Here is a 22,016-nt window from a genome sequence, read left to right as displayed (position 1 = left end):
CCATAGGTCTACCACAATTCTTATAGCGTGTTATTTATGTCATATAGGAATTTTTGATGGGGCTTTTACTTTGTGGTTGGCTGTGATTTATTTATTATTATGACTATCTTAACAACTGTGATGGTGGTAAGACTAAAGCTTTTTATTGCATGGTTGTTGGTACCTTTGGAATCCAGGTACTGACATATTAGATATAGGTCACTTGCTAATTCATTTGCCTATATTTACTTACAAACACAGTTTCGTGAGAGTCAAAGTGCTAGTCCAGAAAGGCATGACTCAATTTCAGGAATTCAATTACATATTCTGAAATGTTTGCGCAGTGTAACAAAATCTATATCTAGAGCAATAGTCGAATCTCCTTGTTTCCTGTAGTGTCCGAGTCATTTCGTACTGATCTCTATTCACTACCTTTTATTTACATCGTTTGTGGTGAAGCTAAAGTCGATAATGCGCTGGCGGGCAAGTCGTTGATGCATTATATAATCTATCGCTTCGTGTTTACGGACCAATAACTGCTTTAGTCACGGAGTGTTTAGTAGTCAAGATTGCATGTCTATTGGCTTTGTTTGCCTGACCACTGTAAGAGAATACAAATGTAAACCATACAGTTCTCTCCCTAGTTACACATACATGTATTCGAGATAGCCTACGCTGAATGCCAGTTGGCATTGCGCCAAGGCCTGTCAATTCCGCAGCTATGACGCTAGGTTATGCCCTGGCCAGGTTGCTTCTCCATCTTGCCACAGATTTCCCTCGATACTCTGTTTCTATAAGTCAACGTTCTGTGGCTCCTGAAGGAGGTCTGACAGAAGCAATGACAGCAGCAATGCCTGCGTACTTTACGAACATCTTTATGGTGCAGACGACTTCACGAACATCTTTAATAAATTCCCTCCTCAAACAATTTATCGTCATTCATTTTTATGGAACATTAAATAGAACTAGTATAAAGTTTTGATGATTTTTGTACTAGTATAATAATAATAATAATGCTAGCAATAATGTAGTAATGATAGAGTATTGCTCATATTGATAGACAACAGCACACTATTATAGACTTACAGACTTATAAAGGTAGGTGTAACAACAATGTATCCATCTTTATATTTGTAAGTAAAATTTAGTTTCATATCAGACTATCTTTACAAAGTTCTTCAAAATCTACTGGTAAAAGGAAGGATGCGGTAAAAATGAATTAACCATAGCTTTGATTCTCATAGTTGAGTTGATAGACTTCTGCATAACTATAATGGTTATAACTCATATTTGTCCTTGACCTGCGCTACAGCTCGAGCGCAAGCAGGCAAAATGATTATAAATAGTTCTATGAGCAAATTGCTCGTAATAAAATAAAGTTATCCCGTAATGATTTTACTGCTATACATACCTCTATTACTGCTATACATACCTCTATTACTGCTATACATACCTCTATTACTGCTATACATACCTCTATTACTGCTATACATCCCTCTATTACTGCTATACATACCTCTATTACTGTTATACATACCTCTATTACTGCTATACATACCTCTATCACTGCTATACATACCTCTATTACTGCTATACATACCCCTATCACTGCTATACATACCTCTATTACTGCTATACATACCTCTATTACTGCTATACATACCTCTATTAAAGTTTATTATTTAGAATTGTAATACGTAACAGATTTCCTTACGATTTGGATATTTTTACAAGAAATTGTCCATGCTCAAGCATCTGGCAGGTTAAAGCCATAATTAATAAAACTATTTACAGTCCTGTAAACTCAAGACCAACCACACCAAAGAGTGACACAGAATACGAGTGTCCCGGCTATAAAAAGCCAAGAGCCATAGATGCCGAATCACTTGAGCAGTGGAAGTGGGGAGAGTTGCCTTCTTCTAGCAAGAAAGTTGCATGCAAAGTCGTTACGCAAGTAGACCAACCCGATTCAAACCAGGACCCAACGGAACAGAGTTCAGGAGTTCAAGGTAATTTCACTTTTTCCACGCTTGTCCTCTGTAACTCTTATCACATTTGGCTTGTTTCCAGAATGTCATGGCCTTGTCTGAAGGCAGGAATTATCTTTGCCTACTACGAAAATCACATGTGTCAACAGTAAATTGTGGGATCACCGCGATTACATTCCATATAATTTACTACAATCTACCTGCCGGCTGGCTTGATGTTGCTTGTCGCTGTCAAAGGTCAATAGGCAATCACAATTTTAGTTTCCAAAATTGCACATATTTGTTGTATCAGTGTCATTGAATGCCCGTTTTCTCAATTAAATACTGAATAGGTAGCAGGTATTCTGTCAATTCATTATGTCCATCAGTTGATTCCAATATTCGCAGTAAACTGCACTCTACAATGTACAGTATTCCATCAGCATTTCCCATCAACCTTGACCACAGAGTTTTAAACTCCAAATTGCCTGGTTTACAAATGCTTTATTCTGAAATTTATCACTGACGCTGATAAGGCTGCTTGTCTAACAGTGTCTGTAAATATTGTGTTGGCATGCTGCCAGGCATGTTGGTACATTCAGGCCTAGTGACATGCCTTGGCAGGTGCTTGTTTTGAGTAGATGATGATAACAAAGAATGCTCAGGGCACTCCGATTGGCAGACCTCTGGACTGAGCCTTTAGTTAGGAAAGTCTTGCATGGTGCAAACCACTCAAGTTGGCCACCTGCGGAAGGTTTGGTATTGCTGGTCGATGCACTTGAGTTTGGGTTCTATCGCATTAAGTTAGTAATTTTTTCAACCTTTCTTCAGCAACTTGAAACCTGTTCTTTCTATCATTATTATAGACACAAAACATAAAGACATTAACAAAAAATAAGAATAACAACTACTATTTTCTAATGTCTCATGACTGGCACTTACCAAGGCCGACCAAGAATATTACGGTTTCTATATGAGCGAGTCTTGGGGAGCCAGATCAGACTGGAGGCCACTCAGCATGCCACGTGAGATGTTTTTGGTAGTTCACCGTGTCAGAAAAAGTAGTTTTGGAGCGAGCCACATTTCGCCTAGTATACAGTTATTGGCGTGCTCCATCGTTATTAACATGGAAATGATATGAGTTCTGCTGCTTTTTTTGTGTATGAAGTTGAGTTTCTGATTGCTGAGATAGTAAAAGCAATGACTAAAAGCTATGTTCTTGCAACAAAAGACAAGCTAAAGAGTATCAATCCATGACTACTAACATCTATAATAAGAATAGCCATAGGTCATTCAGACACTGTTTTAATTGTATTAGCAGCTCCATCCTTGAGATTTTCATAACTAGTAGTTTGACCAGGTATAGGCTGGCTGATGCAGTCTCCAGCGTGCCTTGTAACAACAGCAAATGTTCCGGTCTCACAAGGCACATTTCATGTAAAGATAGTATCTGTTATGGGTTAGGTAGGCTGTGATTGACATTAGGGCGTACAGGCTAAACATTAATGTTTCAATGTTTAGCCTTGAAGCGGATGTTCATCAAGGGCGCACTGATGATGTTCAAACAGCTATACTAAACGCTCATGCTTGCTGGTGTTTTTTATTGCGTTTTATACGTGTACGCTGTTTTACTTTAATACTTGTGTTAGTCATATATTGGCCAATCAGATTACATCGTCAAAATTAATTTTAATAAAATATTCCTATTATTTGTTAATTCAAAAAATTGAAGGGCTTCTTGGTTTTTAGTAACCTTCAAAATAGAAAGTTGACTCAACGCTAATAGAATTAGCCAATAAGAAGCGAGTGGTACTAAACTGTTATTAATTAGCCAAAACATGCTGAATAGTGCTGGTGACATCAGAAGCGTGTTCTTAAAGATAAACTTACACGAGTATAGTAGACTTTATCAGAAAGTATCTTTCTATTTTTCTTCTATTATTCTATTTTTTTATCAGAAAGCATCGGTGTTTCTCTATCATTTGTAATAGCTGAGATCAACTATAGTGATGATATCAACTAGTGATGTCATTTCGGCATGTGGTTTTCTTCTGGGCGTTTTAACCTCGATCAAGCATTGTTGATTTTAATCTTGAAACATCTCGGCAGTCAGATCGCCGCAAACATCAAAGATAATTGCAAACGATAGAAAGGCACTGACATTTTCTGATAAAATCTATTAAGATTTTGTGTAAGTTCACCTTCAAAATATCTGCGTAGTTACCCTTTATGACAGCGACTTCGCTATCACGCCCTAATTAATCCAAACCAACAAAGTTGCTAGCTTGGAAATGAAAAACTGAAAGTCGGTGAACTGCTCAGCATTCTATTGACCTCCGAGTCTTTCTGGTCAGTTAAGGTTGGACTATGGTCAACTTATTGAATCTATTCTATGAATGTTCAGTTCTCGGTATGCTCTTATTCTCCATATACCCACTATTGTCACTCTGCAAACCTTTGTTGAGGCAGCTCTATTGTGTTAGGTTGTCGATCTGCAGATAGCTGATACACTGACTTGCCGTAAGATAGTGCTGTTCAAATATTGGTAGTCAAGTTTATAAGATATCATCTTGCTGTTTTATGGGGATTTTAATGTCCGAATGTTTTGAAAAGTGGAGTTGTCTGTCTTACCGAACATTATGTATACACCTCATCTTGGAAGGCTGTTCGAGTGTCACAGCTTGGTTCTACCCAATAAATATGTCAACTTTAATCAAATATTGATAAATACATATATGCCTAGTTATTTAATATCAACGTCTTGTTATAAAGTTGCAGCTGCTCACATGTGTGTAACGTTAAGTTCTCATTGTCTATTTTGCTCAAAATATTTGATATGATTTTCCTTTAAAGTCTTTTTGTCATTGTAGACACCCAATCAAGTGGTCTTTGGTCTTTAATCAAGGGAGGACAACACAAGACTGAAGGTGATATCTATTTAGATGAACTTCCTGAGCAAGTCGATTCTGAGCTAGCTGCCATTTACTTAACAAAACCCAGGAAGTAAGTAAAATGTGTAAGATTTTACCCGTCTCTGCCCTTGAGCAATTCTGGGGTGGAGAGGTCTTTGTAGTGTTGGATTTTTTTATGAGGCTATCGCGTATAGCTTACAGTGATTACATTTTCAAACTGTTTCAGTAATACGCGTCATTCTGTGCAGTCGCTATTTCTCTCCCTTCCTCCTACTATCGTTGAAGGATTTGGTAGTTTGGCGATGGCATCTGCTGCGCATGTACATCTATGACGTTGTGCATATACATCTATGACAATGCGCATATACCTCTTATGATGCATCATCAGAAGTCTGCTCTGAGATTTTCATCAATGTTCAGAGCTTGTAGACTACATGAGCCGACCGCCTGCCTGCCATATATAGCAAATATCTTTGGCGAATGCTAAAAATTTTGTTATGGATTCATGCGTTGGTCTCCCTCTATTACCTTAGAGTATTGGCAGCATCAATCATTCACTCAGCGCTTGCCGAGTAACAGATCTGTTTTATTCATGTTAAAAAAGAGTACATGTAATGGATGGCCACATGGCGATCAAACCAGAGCATCTAAAATGCATTCATCTTTCCTGAAGTTTGCAAGCTACGCCCAATGAAATGAATAAGTTGATATCCTCTAATTATTTCTTCTCACTTTGTCCTACAATGCTATCTTCAAGCTTGAAATCGTCAATAAATCGGTCATTTCTAAAGAAAAAATGAATATTGGATTCGCTAATACAACATTGTTCAATCAAACGTGAGCTCTGGTTGCACGATACTCATCATGATTAAAGTTGTACGGTAGGAAGTTTTTCTCTTTTGAGGTGATGTTGGAGATTTAACTGTGACTGACTCATGGTAGCAGGGTTGTCACCTGTACATTAACCTGTACATATTAAGCACAGATAGACAACTGATATGCATTGTCGATTTGTTTTCCACTCAACTGGTTTTAAAATTTTTGTCAACGACCTCAGTTTGTTTAAAACATAGCAAAGTTTTCTGTCATCTTATCTAGTAGCGATCATGAACAGCCAGATCCTGAGTGCACATCTCACATAGTCAACATGTCAGAAGATGATGCCGAGTCAGGGCAAGGGACATCCTTACCACGCTCCCCTGTAAATGAGCCACAGATGGAGAGAGATAAGATAGGTCCTTCTCCTAGCAGTGACTCGGGCACCATGAGAGAACACGAATGCGGGTTAGTCAGTTAGTATGTCTCACTGGATGTTAGGAGGAGTAAATTGTTTCAGAGGACAAAATTAAAAATAAGTGGACTCAAAAAGGTTGTTGTTCACCATTTTACGAGTTATCTTCCATGCTTACAACCTCATCACACTGAAAGAACATGGCAATGCATGTTTGGTAAATTTTGGGAAGCTGATGAGGGTGTCATTCGTTGATTCGTCTATGAAATATGTTAGTTGTTCATGTTTATATTTTTTGGCAGGTTATACGGAGATGTAGCCATGTCACTGTGCGGGGGACTAGTCGACAACTACAACAATGTGCCAGCAGAGATTTTTGAACAGCATTTAGTCAACTTTTCTACATATATGGAGAAACCTACAGAAACATTGCATCACCCAGACCTCATTATTCGTATTAGTGGAAAGTAAGTGAGACTATGAGTAGATTAGCAAGCGTATAAAAAGAGTGACCTGCTCAAACCCTCAGCCCGTGTTACAAATGCTATATCTATGAATATTTATGGATTTGAGTATACAGTCAAACATGGATATCTCGAACTTCAAGGGACCGAGCAAAAGTGTTCGAATTATCAGAGCATTCAAGTTATCAGAGCACTGTCACAAGTCCATATATTTACTTATTTATTAGTAGATACATGTACATATACAAACTATAATATAAATCAAAAGCAGAAATGGCTTGTTTCAAATTAAATGCTTCTAATGTAAAGTTTAAAACGTTTTCATCAAAAAGTATAGAGATTTTCCTATCACTTGAGATTGGCTTGTTGTTTGAGGTGATGTTATTGCCAGGACGTTTTTCAGATTGACATTGGCAAAACTTGATCGTTGTTGAAATGCTCAAAAGAAAAGACATTTTTTTCTTTTGGGGTTTTACCCACGATCAATTTTGCCATTTTTTCTTGAAGTTTATGCAGATTACCTTACTTTACCTGGGATTCGTTAAGAGCAACACTCCGAGGCAGTTCAATTAGAAGTTTTACGAGGTTTTACGGTACATTCTATATCACTCACGCTTTTTTAATAGATACTTATTGAATGTACACACGTATTCTGTGTTTAGATCAAACGATGAATAGTTTTTTGTAGCTCAGACAACGTATACGTTTAATTACAACATTTTTTAAGACGTTTTAAACATTCAACATTCCGACGTTGATTCAACACGGAATCAACGTCGGAAAACTATTCATCACGGGCTAGCCGAGTCACGCACTCAAGGATTTTCGCCACGCACATACAAAACAACATGCGATTTTTGTTTTGTATGTGCGTGGCGAAAATTCTTGCGCGCGTGACCCGGCAAGCCCGTGCTATTCATCGTATCGCAGTATAAATCAAATTTCACCAAACTTTTAGAAAAGTCGTTGACAAAAATATTTTGCCGATGGTGGTAATAACGACGCTTATGAATTACGAAAAGATGAAGTTTACCTCTATGGCTTTGAATAAAGTGATTTTTCTAAAGCGAAAACAACCGTTTCGGTAGCCGTTGGGCAAAAAAACAGTTCGAATTAACAGTGTTGAGTTCGAGTTATCTATAGCAATTCATCATTACGTGGGAACGGACCAAAGGAAATGTTCGAATTAACCATGTGTTCGAGCTATCCGTGGACGAGTTATCCATGTTTGACTGTATATATGATTTTACAATGAGTTTTTAAAATAAGAGTTTCCATTTGACTGAGTTATGATTAAGCCTGATTTATGTAAAATTGAATACACGAGCAAACAGGAAAGAGTTTACCCTATATTCAGACTATTATTTACTTAACCTATTTGTCTGTAATTAATGAGAAAAAAGGGCTGCGAACGCTACTAATTTTCTACATTGAAAAAAGAGATAGTTGACAGGAAGTGCCAGACTTCATAACAAACCAATGGCGATGTTGAGTCTAGCTCTGGGGAGAAAGCTAGCTATCCATCATAAATATATTGTAGGTATTACAACTGGTCAGTCGCTGCCCCTATGATTATGTCTATGATGAGCTTTCATCAGATGCTACCAGAAAACATGCATCAGACTTTAGTCAAAAATCACATGAGCAAAAAGCAAAAGCCTAGTCGATGGTGGCCATGGAGCAGAGGTACAAAACCTGCCCCTGATTTGGTATGTTATAATCATGTAGGCTTGTCACTGATATAGCATGGTTGATCTTAGAAACCTTTCTCTCATATGATATGTTTTAATATTCAAAACACGTTTCTAGTAAAAACTTGTTTGTGGTGTAGCATGTTATAATCATGGAAACCTGGTCGTTATATGATCTGTAATAACCATAGGAACAACTAGCGCTCTGGGTTTTCACTCTTGCTTTTCCTCATAAAACTATTGTGGTGCAAATAAGAAGACAGGAAGCGTATTGAGACACAAATTACTGTGTTTATTGTCGTTATTAAAAGATTTTCAGTAAATCCATTCCAAGAAATTCTTTCAATTATGGAGACTGACGAGAGATCGTAACTGCCTTATGCAGGTTGTAATATACATACTCCCTTACTTTGTTAAATTCATATTTTACCTGCCATGTTCAGCCATGGCATGATAATTGACACACTTTAGACGGAGTATTCAACAGCAAAATAGTTGTGCTTAGCAATGAGGCACATGATATTCGCTCAAGAAACGAAAAAGTTACTACATCTGTGCCTCTCTTGCCAGCTTACTAGAGCCTTGTGGGCAGTTTGCTATGAACTGATCACTTTGCGTTCGAGTACGCGTGTCTAGTGAAAGAGAAGCTGTTGCAAGCACCTGATAGCATCTGATTCCATAACTATTCAGCAGGCTCATTACCCAGTACGATTGATCATCGGCACTTGTTGTAGGAATCTGGACGAGGAAGTGGGAACACAACTCCTAATGGCAGTCCAAAAAAGTCAGCACCTTTGACCGAACCTGTGAAGAGCAAGTGAGTGAAGTTGTTCAAGTTTTTACAATTTCGTTCATGTGTACATTGAGCTTTATTTGTTATTCTACTTGTGCCAAGTATCAAGCGTGGAGGTCACAATTGCCGACTAAATCGCTTGCTTTGGGCAGTGCCAAGAGAAGCATTTTCGCTCTGATTGTACGGTGCTTTCTGTAGCAGTAATTGCATTTACTAGTGAAAACACATGTTAATCCATTTACAGATTATTTATATAAAACGTAATGTGTATAAATAACTAGTTATTCTGTATACTGGTAGTTATATAAAATGTTTGAGTTGCAGAACGTTGGGTGCATGACTCGCTTGGACATAACGTTTTTGCGCAAGTTTATTGGAGGTGTTTGGTAGAACTCCGAGGTGACTTGCACTGGTTTAGTGACATTGTAGTCAATTAACATTTGAATATTTCTGGGTCATTCATTGCCATTGCTCAGATTGTTGTTACCGTATGACTTCATAAATCAGTTAAGTGATAAGCTATTTGGTGCTTGTTCTGTGGGACAAAGTGATTGGGTATTTGCTTTAGTGAAAGTGATGAGGAGGCCGAGGATGAAAAGGCCCAATTCCTACCTCAGCATTCTGATTCACCGGGAAAGAGATCTGAAGGCGTGTCCATCAAGGAAGACACGCACTATGTAAAAACTCTCAGGCTAACTTCTGATGAACCGGTAGGTTTTTCTTTCCAAAGTTCAGAGCCACTTCATGCAACATTCAGTGACTTACTGTTATTAATGTAGATGAAATAATGTTGGATGAGTATGATCTTGCAGAGGTATGAGAACTCGCTCGTACTTTATCTACTCACTGTGTTCTCATTGCGCAGATAATGCTGGTTTGGAACTGCGTGCGCATTGAGTTACCGTGTGACAAGTATTTCAGTGGACATTCGCGGGTTAGCGATGGTGCTTCGTTAAAAGAGATGGAATTCTATGCCAAATGTCACAGTAGCACACCACTGTTTCCTCACATCAAAATAGGAACAACTAAAATGTGGAAAATGTTTAAAATGGAATAGCTAGCGCTGCGTTTTCTTGCGCATCATTTGCAAATGCTGTTTCATCTTTCAAAGCATCTTTCATTCTTTCTTTTTTATCTTTCAATAAAAATTTGCGAGTAACAAAACTTGCTTGACCTTTTGCTGGTTTTTATTGACTTGTGGAGTAACCATGGTAACATAGTGATGGTCTATTCAGAAGATCGATTCTCCATTTACTCTGTGTTTTGGGCATGGCTAACCTAAGCCTGGTTCCCATATATGCTGCAAGCCACCAGTGGCGGGATCGCAGGGCTATCGGTGGTGAAATGGGAACCTACGCATCGAGTGCTGGCGGTTAACACAAGAGTTCAGCGCTATTCAACTTTCACAAGGAGCCGCGGGCAAAGCTTTCCCGAAATGCACTGTACAGGTGAAGGTCAGCACTTACGGAACAGCATGGCGAGCGGATATTTTGATGCAATAATTAGAGATGCAGTTTTATGTGAACATGAGGCCGTTGAGCCTTATGTCACAAGTTTTTTGCTGCAGGAGATTACCACAGGGTCTCACTGCCAATATGAGAACCACACCTTAGAGAAGTTCGATTCACTCTATGAACTGCTGTATAGCATGGTCTGTATTTGTACTTGGCCCATGAGTGCCTGCTGTACGGTTAAATGGAGCATCTATCTATTCCTTACCTTAATTATAGGAGAGACTGAATCTGCATGAAGGAGAGAATGACATAGAGTTTAGTGTGACGACGTCCTACCAGGGTACGACCCGCTGCGTCGCTCGTATATTCCTCTGGAAGCACACAGACAAAGTAATCATTTCCGACATAGATGGTACCATTACTAAGTAAGAGTTTATTGGCAGTAGCTACCTCTCTCTCTTTTCTCCTGGTTAGCTCACCATGTTGTTGAACAGGATTCTAAAATTTCAATTTACGCAATGACATTTTTATTGTAAGCAAAGTGCATCATGTTTATGTTGCGCAATATCAGGTTAGTCATCATAACAACTCTATCAACGGTTTGCGCAGTGAGTGTTATCAATTTACTTTGTGAGTGTTATCAATTTACTTTGTGAGTGTTATCAATTTACTTTGTGCGCTCTGCTGCCTAGATGATGTTTATAAGCTATATACAGTCATTCGAAAAAGTATAAATCCACCCAATAGTTTTTATAATCTTCATACACTTCAACTATAGGTCTCAATAAACCCAATATAGTCAACTGAAATAAAATAAAGAGTCGTATATAGTGCACCCCCGGGTTACGATTACCTCGTTATATGGTTTTTTATCTTACAATGTGCAACACAATGTTTTCCCACTCGCGTCATATGACATTTTTATCACCATTCGGCATCAACAAAAATTAGTCTCAAAATTCAAATTTAGCAGTCGGTGTGATGAATACGTCGGAATAATGAAAATGCCAATATGCTATTCCCTGAAATCCCTCCCACAACACATGAAAGAGACACAATGCTTTCTCTCTCAGTTCAACGTTATAAGTCAAAATGAAAACGAAACTGGAAACAGATAGGAGATGACATTTTAGATGATAACAAATTTAAAGTTTAGTTTAGTAAAATTCATACTAAAACATAGCTTTAGGTATGTTTTAGTATGAATTTAACTGACTAAACACTCACTAAGTGTGTGTGTAGTCAGTTAAATTCATTTAAGTTAAATTCAAATTTTATGTTATACGTCTGTCTCGAAGGTAAGAACTCCCTACGGTGCGTATTGCCGATAGTACATTATAATGTTACATTTTCTTGCAGATTATAACCACTAAATACACTAAAGTTACTGTAGGCGAATATGGTTACTAATGTTAACATACTATTTTGTAGCTCGTTTTTAATTTATGTACGTAAATTAAAGTACGTACATAAAATTTTGATGTTTTTTACAAGGGGTTATTCGCATTACATAATTACTATGGGTTTCTATACCCCTCTATACAAAGTTTTTTCCTTACAATGCCAACACCGAAATGAATTACATGTAATGTCGTAGGGCGGGGGTTCACTGTATCGTTTTAATCTTAAAAATATACACTTTTCTGTAATGTTATTGTATTGTTTGCGAATTAAATGTTATTCCTCCTAATTACGTAATACTCGTACTTGAAATAATTTAGTATTTATGAAACATAAGTTAATAGGTGGTTAATTTTTTTTTCTAGTTATTATCTTAAATTCTTTAATGTTTTCTTGAATGTTTGACATTTTTATTTCCCTTGCAGTGCAGACTCAGTCACATTTGATAGTTTAAGTATTCATTTCCCAAAAGAGCATTTAGTAAAACAATATTTATATTTAACACTGCTTCACGATGTAACAGCCAAAGACTAGTAGATATGAAAAACAGATAGAGGAGATTCTGAGCATTAAAATGATACCAAGTTTCTGTATTATTGTCCTTTTTCAAAATTAATTACAACTAGTTATAATATATAAGGTACAGTCAAACATGGATAACTCGAACTTCGCGGGACCGAGCAAAAGTGTTCGAATTATCAGAGCGTTCAAGTTATCTGAGCACTGTCACAAGTCCATGTATTTACTTATTTATTAGTAGATACATGTACATATACAAACTATAATATAAATCAAAAGCACAAATGGCTTGTTTCAAATTAAATGCTTCTAATGTAAAGTTTAAAACGTTTTTATCAAAAAGTATAGAGATTTTTCTATCACTTGAGATTGGTTTGATGTTTGAGGTGATGTTATTGCCAGGACGTTTTTTAGATTGACATTGACAAAACTTGATCGTTGTTGAAATGCTCAAAAGAAAAGACATCTTTTTCTTTTGAGCGTTTTACCCACGATCAGTTTTGCCGATTTTTCTTGAAGTTTATGCAGATTTCCTTACTTTACCTGGGATTCGTTAAGAGCAACACTCCGAGGCAGTTCAATTAGAAGTTTTACGAGGTTTTACGGTACATTGTATATCACTCACGCTTTTTGAATGGATACTTATTGAATGTACACACGTATTCTGTGTTTAGGTCAAACGATGAATAGTTTTTTTAGCTAAGACAACGTATACGTTTAATTACAACAATTTTTAAGACGTTTTAAGCATTCAACATTCCGACGTTGATTCAACACGGAATCAACGTCGGAAAACTATTCATCACGGGCTAGCCGGGTCACGCACTCAAGGATTTTCGCCGCGCACATACAAAACAAAAACAACATGCTGTTTTTGTTTTGTATGTGCGTGGCGAAAATCCTTACGCGCATGACCCGGTTAGCTCGTGCTATTCATCGTATAGCAGTATAAATTCAATTTCACCAAACCTTTAGAAAATTCGTTGACAAAGATATTTTGCCGATGGTGGTAATAATGACGCTTATGAATTACGAAAAGATGAGGTTTACTTTTATGGCTTTGAATAAAGTGATTTTCTAAAGCGATAACAACCGTTTCGGTAGCCGTTGGGCAAAAAAACAGTTCGAATTAACAGTGTTGAGTTCGAGTTATCTATAGCAATTTATCATTACGTGGGAACGGACCAAAAAACCGTTCGAATTAACCATGTGTTCGAGCTATCCGTGGGCGAGTTATTCATGTTTGACTGTATTTTAGAAATACTAGACTATTGTAGGCGATCTTATATTTTGAGGATGACTACATACAGGCCTATGTACATGTATAACCAACATGTCAGGCATACATACAAGACAAAGATTATTGAATTGTGATGCAATCTTTTTTGTGACCTCAACAAGGCCTGTTAACCATTTTTTCAAAACTTTTTCTCAAGCTACAATGTAAGAAATAAGGTTTTATGACTTTTGATTTAACATTTTATTTGGCTAATATATCTTTTTTACCGTTTTTTATTTTTCATAAAATGTCATATTTTCATCATATTCCAATCGCTTAGTATTTTACTTTTAAAAGGATAATTTGTTAGCTTATTCATTTTTGACAAAAAGTTTCCTGTTTAGATTATATCTTGGAGTTTTGGTGGGTTTATTTTAAAACCTGGTACATCGAAGTTATTCACACTGATAATGAAAACAGTTAGGGGAGAGCGGGGTAGGTTGGACCCCTTTTTAGGTTTCTTGCTATTGCTGCTGTGTTTTTTATCACATTTTCATGGAATTTTGTGTGACACTACATTCACTTGTTGACACCACTGTGGTCCTTTGTTAAATTTCTGGGAATTTTTTTGAAAGAGTTATTCTTGCTCTTGCACAACAAGTTCAAAAGTCCAACCTGCCCCGCATGCGGGGTAGGTTGGACCCCATAGTGGGGCAGGTTGGACTATCCATTATTAAGCTCAGGTTATGCGCAAAATAAGATGTGATATGAAAGTTTTATTTAACACAGCCAAGGTGAATAAGATAAAGTTGAATTATGGTAGAAGACAGAATTATTAAAACAGTGAAATAAAATGTTCTATACCATAAAGTTGGTACCAGAACCAGAAAAAGTCCCAGCAAAGAAGTGCTTTTAAAACAGAAATACATAAAATCTTGCTCAATCTTTGTATCCAATACAGAGAAATAAAATTTTACTCAAAATTGGTATCTAATAATCAAGTCATCTCAGATCATCATAGAACTTGCTCAAATCTACGTTGAACATGATGCGTCTTATTGCTCTTAAAGTTCCCCCTGTAGATACTGGGTCGCCCAAATTTAACACAATATCATCTTTAGGTATGCAGTCACGGTCCTCCTTATCTGGATACTGAAAGGCACCTTGTCTACTGCTGCTGACCTTGTGTAGAAAGTTAACTTCAAATCTGTCATCCTCTTTAACATCTAATACAGACCCGGCATAAAATATTGTCTTCCTGCCAGCAGGATATTTTACTAGCACATAGCAGCCTTTGGTAATTTCCCCCAGATCTTCCTGTTGCTGTTCAGGATCGAACGGATCTTCTCCAGACTCCGAGTCCGTTAATGCTATTGGCAAGATATCATCGTCATCTGAGGATTCAGGAATGGGTGCCGTTTTTCTCCTCTTTGCAGGTTGTTTGGATACTTTTGCTGCAGCATGCTCTGCAATTCTGTTTTTTTCCGGTGTATCAGTTAGAATAGCAGATGCTACTTTCCTTCTTTTGGTGTTCTTTTTTTGGCGAATGCCAGCTTTAGGCAATGGCATAAGCTGCTCTGGAGTTATATGCGAGGTTGATACTCGCCTCTGCTCTATTGGTGTTTGTGCAGATGTTGATGGTATTGGTTCACCTACATGTATATTACTGAAAGAAGGTGAGGGATGAGTAGATGTAGAAGCCTGTGGCTCTACATGTGGCTCTGGATCAGACTGTGGCTCATTATCTGGTTGATGTCTAGCATCCGGTTGTGGCTCTGCATCCGGTTGTGGTTGATGTCTTTCAGGATCTGGTTGGTCGGTCACATCAGCAGGGAGAAACTCACTGTCATCGAATATGTCTGCATTGTAGGGATATATGCCTGTTGCGCGAAACCCAGCTATAATGTTAGCATTTGTGACACTCTTTGTAAAAGCTACACCTGATAGCTGTGCCATTTCATATATGGTTATAGCACGCCCAGGATTACTTCGCTGCCATTCATCCATAGTTGAGTTAAGGTAACGCTTCAGAGGACCATATACACTACGATCTAGGGGCTGAAGTCTGTGGGAAGTGTGAGGAGGGAGAGTTAATAAGATGATATGCTTCTCTTTGCATAATTCGATTGACTGAAGAGATATGTGTGAACTGCGATTGTCAAGAATTAGCAGAGTTGGTTCGCTGCTGCATGGCTTTGCATGACTAATGAAGAATGGTAAGTATTCATTTGTAAATATATCGCTGTTCATATACCCAGTTTTACAAGCCACTCCCTTTGCACTTGCAGGAGCCCCATTTAGAAAGTGTTGTTTCATATTCACCCTTGGGAAAATGTAGAACGGTGGTAGAGAATTACCGATAGCGTTTACAGCACAACACATTGTAACCAGTTCACCACGCTCCTGAGATGCAGTAGCTCCTACTTGCTTTTTTCCCATCACACTTATCACTTTTCCAGGGTTCTGAACCGTGGTCACACCAGTCTCGTCTAGGTTGTAGATATTCTGTGGTAATATTTGGAATCTGAAACAAATAGTTCTTATTTGAAAACCAGAAACATCATAATTTAATTCACTAAATGTTAGGCTACTTATAATTTGTAGTAGAAGTCTACAAGATCTATAGCTGGCCTGCAGTATTATAATGTGAGTATTTAGTATTGATGAACTTGCCGCGGCTAAAAACTAATTATATGCTGTAGGCTCATAATAATTTGTTACATTTTGCTTACCTAGCAGTTACTTCTTTGAGCTTGTCGAAGAACAGGTTAACTGCTGGCTTATTAAATGCTGACTGTCTGGCTAACGAAGTGGCCTCTGGTGTTCTTATTGATAACTTGTGTCTCTTCATAAAAGCAGCAAGCCAATCTTTGCCAGCTGACTTATTTGTGTGCCAGCTCTCAGGTACTTTTACTTCGGTTCTGTTGTTGATAGCATATTCATATGCTAACTCACGACACTTAACAGGTGTTAAGCCATGGAATCGCGAGTCTAGGTCTTTAAGATGTGTAGCTAATGTTTGTTCCATGGCTTCGCTAAACACCATCTTCACTGTTTTACAACGGACATAGCCCTCACCAGCATTCTTTCGATGTCTTTTAAGCGTGGTAGCTGAAATTTTATAAGTATCTACTGTTTGGTCTAAAGTAGCCCCTTCACTCCAAAACTTGAGCGCAGCATCAATGTTCTCTTTGCTGGCCCCTCTCTCTGTCTTGCGTTTATAATTCCTAACCATGGTTGCCTACAATGGTATTAGTATGCATATATTAATTGTACTAATTGTCACTAAACTGAAGTAGGAGTCAAACAGGCAAAGATTATTATCATTTTCCATTATAACATTGTTGAAGGGGCAGGTTGGCCTACAGGCCAACTTGCCCCTTTCTCAAAAGGCCAACCTGCCCCTTCTGACCTTTGCTAGCAAGATTGTATTTTTTTTTAATTCAATATTGTTTAGCTGTAAAATTTTATCTGAATTTTGCTGAATACATGGTAAACATCCCTCAAACAGAGTTTGGGGGCAAAATAACAATTCAATCTAGAATAAATTGCTAAAAGTTTTTATTTCTTATAGTTACTTTTTAGGCAGAAAATATAGATTTGAAACTTATTTACTTACAATTGCACATGTCTTGTTCAGTCATTGACAGGAAGTGATGAATTGACCTTGACCTACATATAATGTGGAAAGATAACTCTGAAAATGCACATTTTGCTCAAAATTTACAAAGTCCAACCTGCCCCAGGGGTCCAACCTACCCCGCTCTCCCCTACTCATTATTTAAATGTTATTTAAGATGAAAAACTCTGATGAGCTACTTCGTCATTTTGCTCCATGGGAAGACAAATCTACACATGACATAGTCAATAAGTCCCAGTTTGAAAAAAAGAGCATATTAGATGTCATTAAAATATCATGTGTCAAAGGTCATTGTTTGATTATGGCAACATTGCCACAAGCAATAGTTACTGGGACTAGGTAAAGAGCTTTTATCTCTAAATGTGACATTATATATACAGTAATACTTCAACTTACGAGTGCTCCAACGTACGAGAAACTTGAGATACGAGCCAGCTTTCAAGCAAGTTTTAGCACTAACAGACGAGCCATGCTTGAGATACAAGCACTCAAGTCAGTTGCCAAGTATGCCGGAGGTGTTTTATGAGAACAGCATCACTCTGTATTTTTCAACTGCTCAGGTTATACTGTTGTACCGTGTTTTTTCTGTGCACGATTTTCTGTGCAGAATTATGTGAATTGAACGTACTGTGCGTAGACCAAAAGTTTGCCAGTAAAATGAAAGATAATACAAAGAAAAAGCAAATGATAACAATTGATATTAAACGGAAAAATATTGAAAAATATGCGAAATGTGTATGCGTGATTGAGCTAGCTCGGCAATATGACAGAAATACATTCATAATTATCAAACAGAAGGATTATATTCAGGGCATTTAGTTCGCAAAAGGACTAACCATAGTTTCTAAACGGTGCAGTGATCTTCACGACCGCTGATGGCAATGGACAAACAATTGGCCGGTGACAGCGTAACTGAAACGATGCTATGTAAAAAGGCCGGCGCCATCTATCCAAACAGTTTAATAGACATTCGGACAAGCTGGCTAGTGGTCGTGCATTAACCATTTGTGACGACACCTGTGTTCGTCCTAATCGCAACACGTTGCAAGGGCGACAAAGGCAAACGTCTTTAGATAGGTTTATCTTAAAACGACCGGCTAGTCGTGAAAGCGAAAAAAAAGGAAAAATTTCTCGCTAACCAGCGAGAAACTTCAAACTATGAACGCCGAAGAAATTTTAATTACGGTTAGTTGAGAATGAAAGTTTGCTTTTAGGTTTGCTTCTGAGTTTGTCTTTTAACACTTTGATAAGATCCAAATTTATCAAAGTCAAATGTTGTAACGAAGGATAACTTATATCTCCCTCCCTGGCAAATGCGAGTGTTAACTGCTATTTTATGTATTTAATTTTACATTTTAATTAATCACATTTCCTTGCATTATTTATTTGTTGCTTTTTGAAAGCATTTAGTACGTAAGGACAATAACCAACATGTTCTTTCTGTTACAATATCTTGTTTTGAGTGTTTTATTTGCTTTTTTAGAGTATGGAAACCAATCAATATATATTTAATGGTTCTATGTATAAATAAATTGCACCAACATGCGAGTAAATTGACATACGAGCTAAGTCTCGGAACGCATTAAGCTCGTAAGTTGAAGTATGACTGTACATGTAGATAATTAAGTTAGAGTATTAGATAATTAGATGCAGAGCGACAAGTCTATAACTTAGCATGGCGTTTACAAGGCTGATCTAATGAAAGCTCCTCACTAGCTAGCCGTTGACATGATGTGTAATGCTAAGCATTTCCGTGTAGGCAGGTGGACTTTGATATTACTTAAACAAAGGACCTACATGTAGGCGTGCTGAATGCCTTGCACAATTGGTTGATCAAACCGCTAATGGAATGTTTGCTCATATCCTATATATAAAGGGGCCATCATATGCGAAGCTCCTGCTAATATTTGTCAAGTATCATAGAGTGATTTGGCAGCAAGGATGTTAATCTTGACATGAGTAAGTGTAGCTATGTAATGTCAGACCATATCTTGTAATAGAAGTAATGATTACTTTTTAGGTCAGATATTTTTGGCCACATTCTTCCCATGGTTGGTAAGGACTGGACGCACGGCGGAGTCACTGACCTCTTCACAAAGATCTCTAAAAATGGCTACAGGTTTGCTTATCTGTCTGCCCGGGCGATAGGGCAGGCGCAGATGACAAGGGATTATTTGAGAAATGTCAAACAAGGCAATTTGACTCTTCCATCAGGGCCTGTGTTCCTCAATCCCAGCTCACTACTGAACGCATTCCACAAGTAGGTCTTCGAGCTGTAATTTGTTTAGTCGTGTGAACTCAGTTGGTGAGGCCAGAAAGCTAGATTTGGGTTTGCTGTTGTATACCAGTTCCTGTCATGTTCAGTGGCTATCTGTACAATGTAAATGGACATTTTTAATGTTTCATAGTTGAAATACGCCATAGCAATGGCTGCTATTACGTCGCACATCGTTTCTTAAGAGTATTCTCTAGAAAAAGTAGAATTTAAAGAATACTTCTTTAGAAGTATTCTCAAAAAAGTATTCTCATCGTTCATCAAAATGCTTTGGAGTTTTCAGGTATGATTGTAAACCACATTATGGATGAATCTGAAGACAATGGATATGATTTAGACCTTAGTGACTTCAACTCGTAGTGTAGTTCTGATGATTGTGACGATTGATTTTCTCAGGTACATTGTCACTGAAACCATGGCAATCACTACAGCAACAACGAAATAATTAATTGTTATTGATGTAACCCATTCATTGTTAGTACTATTTTGTGGACCTTCTGATCACTTTCTATTATACGTAGTTATGGGTAAATAGAGGTGGCGTTCAGTTAAAGGATCCGTATTTCTCAACCCTTCTTCTATGGGTAGCCTGTTATTAGAGCTGGCGTTCAAATAGTGGTTTTACAGTAATCTAATTCAAGCTATCAATCTATTAGGTGTATGGGTTTCAGCATCAGAGTGCTGTAGCAATGCTTTGTGTGGGGTATGCGTGTGCATAGTCACCACAGTCATGGATTGTAACAGTCATGGATTGTAACAGTCATGGATTGTAACAGTCATGTGGCGTAACTGATAAGTTGTACTGATTCATTCTTGCTCATCGCTTATCTCTGCTTCTTGCAACATAATAGGAAAACCAGCAAGTTTGCCTTATCGCATAGTTTCCTTATATCGTGATATGCAATAACTGCTCAACTTTGTAGTGATAAACAAGGGTAATTTCTATATTCTAAACTTCCATTCTCCAGAATTTTATCCTGATATGAAGTTTAAAAAATTGTTCTTAATATTTCCAACATTCATTCTGAAAAACGTGTTTGAAATTTTTACAATTGCTGCAGAGCTGGTGTTACCTAGTAACAGTCGGCGTACAAGGATGGTATCGTTGCTTGTAGGGAGGTGATTGAGAAGAAACCAGAAGAGTTTAAAATCAGTTGTCTGTCAGACATAAAGTCTCTCTTCTCAACTGACACAGCTCTGTATGCCGGCTTTGGTAACAGGCTCAACGTGAGTTGCTTTTGCTACACTCTCACTGTTTCTCTTAGCCTCATTTCCTGTTTCTCTTTTGCTACACTCTCACTGTTTCTCTTAGCCTCATTTCCTGTTTCTCTTTTGCTACACTCTCACTGTTTCTCTTAACCTCATTTCTTGTTTCTCTTTTGCTACACTCTCACTGTTTCTCTTAGCCTCATTTCCTGTTTCTCTTTTGCTACAGTCTCACTGTTTCTCTTAGCCTCATTTCCTTATTCAGTTATTATTAACTTGTTCTGCTTAGCCTCAAGTGCTGTTGTTTTTATTTCACACTCTGTTCTTTCTAGCCTCATGTCTTGTTCTGCTTAGCCGCATGCCCTGTTTTTCTAACCTAATGGCCCCCCTCTCTCTCTTGACTGTCTTTTCCCTTCTCCCTTCTCCCTTACATTATGTTTCATTTTTGTAGCCATAATGCTGATTCTATACTACCTTTTACCTGTGCATTTGAAACCATTGGTTAGAAAGGGGCTGTTACAACTAGGTTGGGATCATGCTGGGGTTGTAACAGATCAATATGACCGACTTGGCTATTTAGTTTGAGGCATTGTCTACAATTTAGTTAGTTTTATAGCAGTTAGCAGTTGTTGGACTTTGATTTTATCAGAAAAACATTAATTTGGTCTTAATTTGCAGGGAGTGTTTTTATTTTTTTTAATGCGAAGTTCAACTCTATTCAAAGTTGGTATATTTATTAAGGAGGCAATCGCTGATTTTTTTTTAATTGTATTTGCAGGACATTCACGCGTACAAAGCAGTAGGCATTCCCAATTCACGAATGTTCTTGATTGATCCAGCAGGGAAACTTAAATCAGAATTTTGTGAAACTTTTCAATCCAGGTAAGAGTTTATGTTAGTAGCTCAACAGTTTGATTGGAGTTAACTTTAGATGAAGCTAAGCTGGCTCCAATTTTAGCCTTAGGCGACTCAATTAGTTATGGCAACTACCCTATATACTCAGGTTTAGGTTGAGTTTCTGGGAGATGATTTTAAGGTACAACTTTTGGGGTTGACTTACACATGAGTAATGTTTATGGACATGTTGCTGCCGAGTTGAATAGAATGTAAATACAATAAGAAAACTCTGTTGTTATCCGTGCAATTATACACATTGCGGCATAAAGCTTTAACAAATGCTCAAAATAATAGCGGTTCATCATATAAATGTTTACGTTACTCCACAGGTTTATCAGTGAAAATATTGTGTATATTACTAGTAAACA

At 37.6% G+C, this 22,016-nt stretch overlaps 1 protein-coding gene across 1 annotated transcript in view; it reads left to right on the top strand.

The window, feature by feature from the left end:
* The window catches only part of LOC137393389 (phosphatidate phosphatase LPIN3-like), a 31,073-nt gene that overhangs the window by 7,742 nt on the left and 1,315 nt on the right, over positions 1-22,016 (top strand). The window contains exons 6-16 of the mRNA XM_068079927.1: positions 1,774-1,988; positions 4,817-4,949; positions 5,957-6,142; positions 6,392-6,556; positions 8,094-8,262; positions 8,979-9,061; positions 9,606-9,747; positions 10,768-10,916; positions 19,291-19,530; positions 20,661-20,772; positions 21,530-21,633. Coding sequence (XP_067936028.1) covers positions 1,774-1,988; positions 4,817-4,949; positions 5,957-6,142; positions 6,392-6,556; positions 8,094-8,262; positions 8,979-9,061; positions 9,606-9,747; positions 10,768-10,916; positions 19,291-19,530; positions 20,661-20,772; positions 21,530-21,633 — 1,698 coding nt within the window. The remainder of the gene's footprint in view (positions 1-1,773; positions 1,989-4,816; positions 4,950-5,956; positions 6,143-6,391; positions 6,557-8,093; positions 8,263-8,978; positions 9,062-9,605; positions 9,748-10,767; positions 10,917-19,290; positions 19,531-20,660; positions 20,773-21,529; positions 21,634-22,016) is intronic.

Source organism: Watersipora subatra, chromosome 1 (assembly GCF_963576615.1).
Source record: "Watersipora subatra chromosome 1, tzWatSuba1.1, whole genome shotgun sequence".
In the NCBI taxonomy this organism is placed as follows: Eukaryota; Metazoa; Bryozoa; class Gymnolaemata; order Cheilostomatida; family Watersiporidae; genus Watersipora; species Watersipora subatra.
The sequence above is the reverse complement of the archived record's forward strand: the minus strand, read 5'-3'. Positions and strand labels throughout refer to the sequence as shown.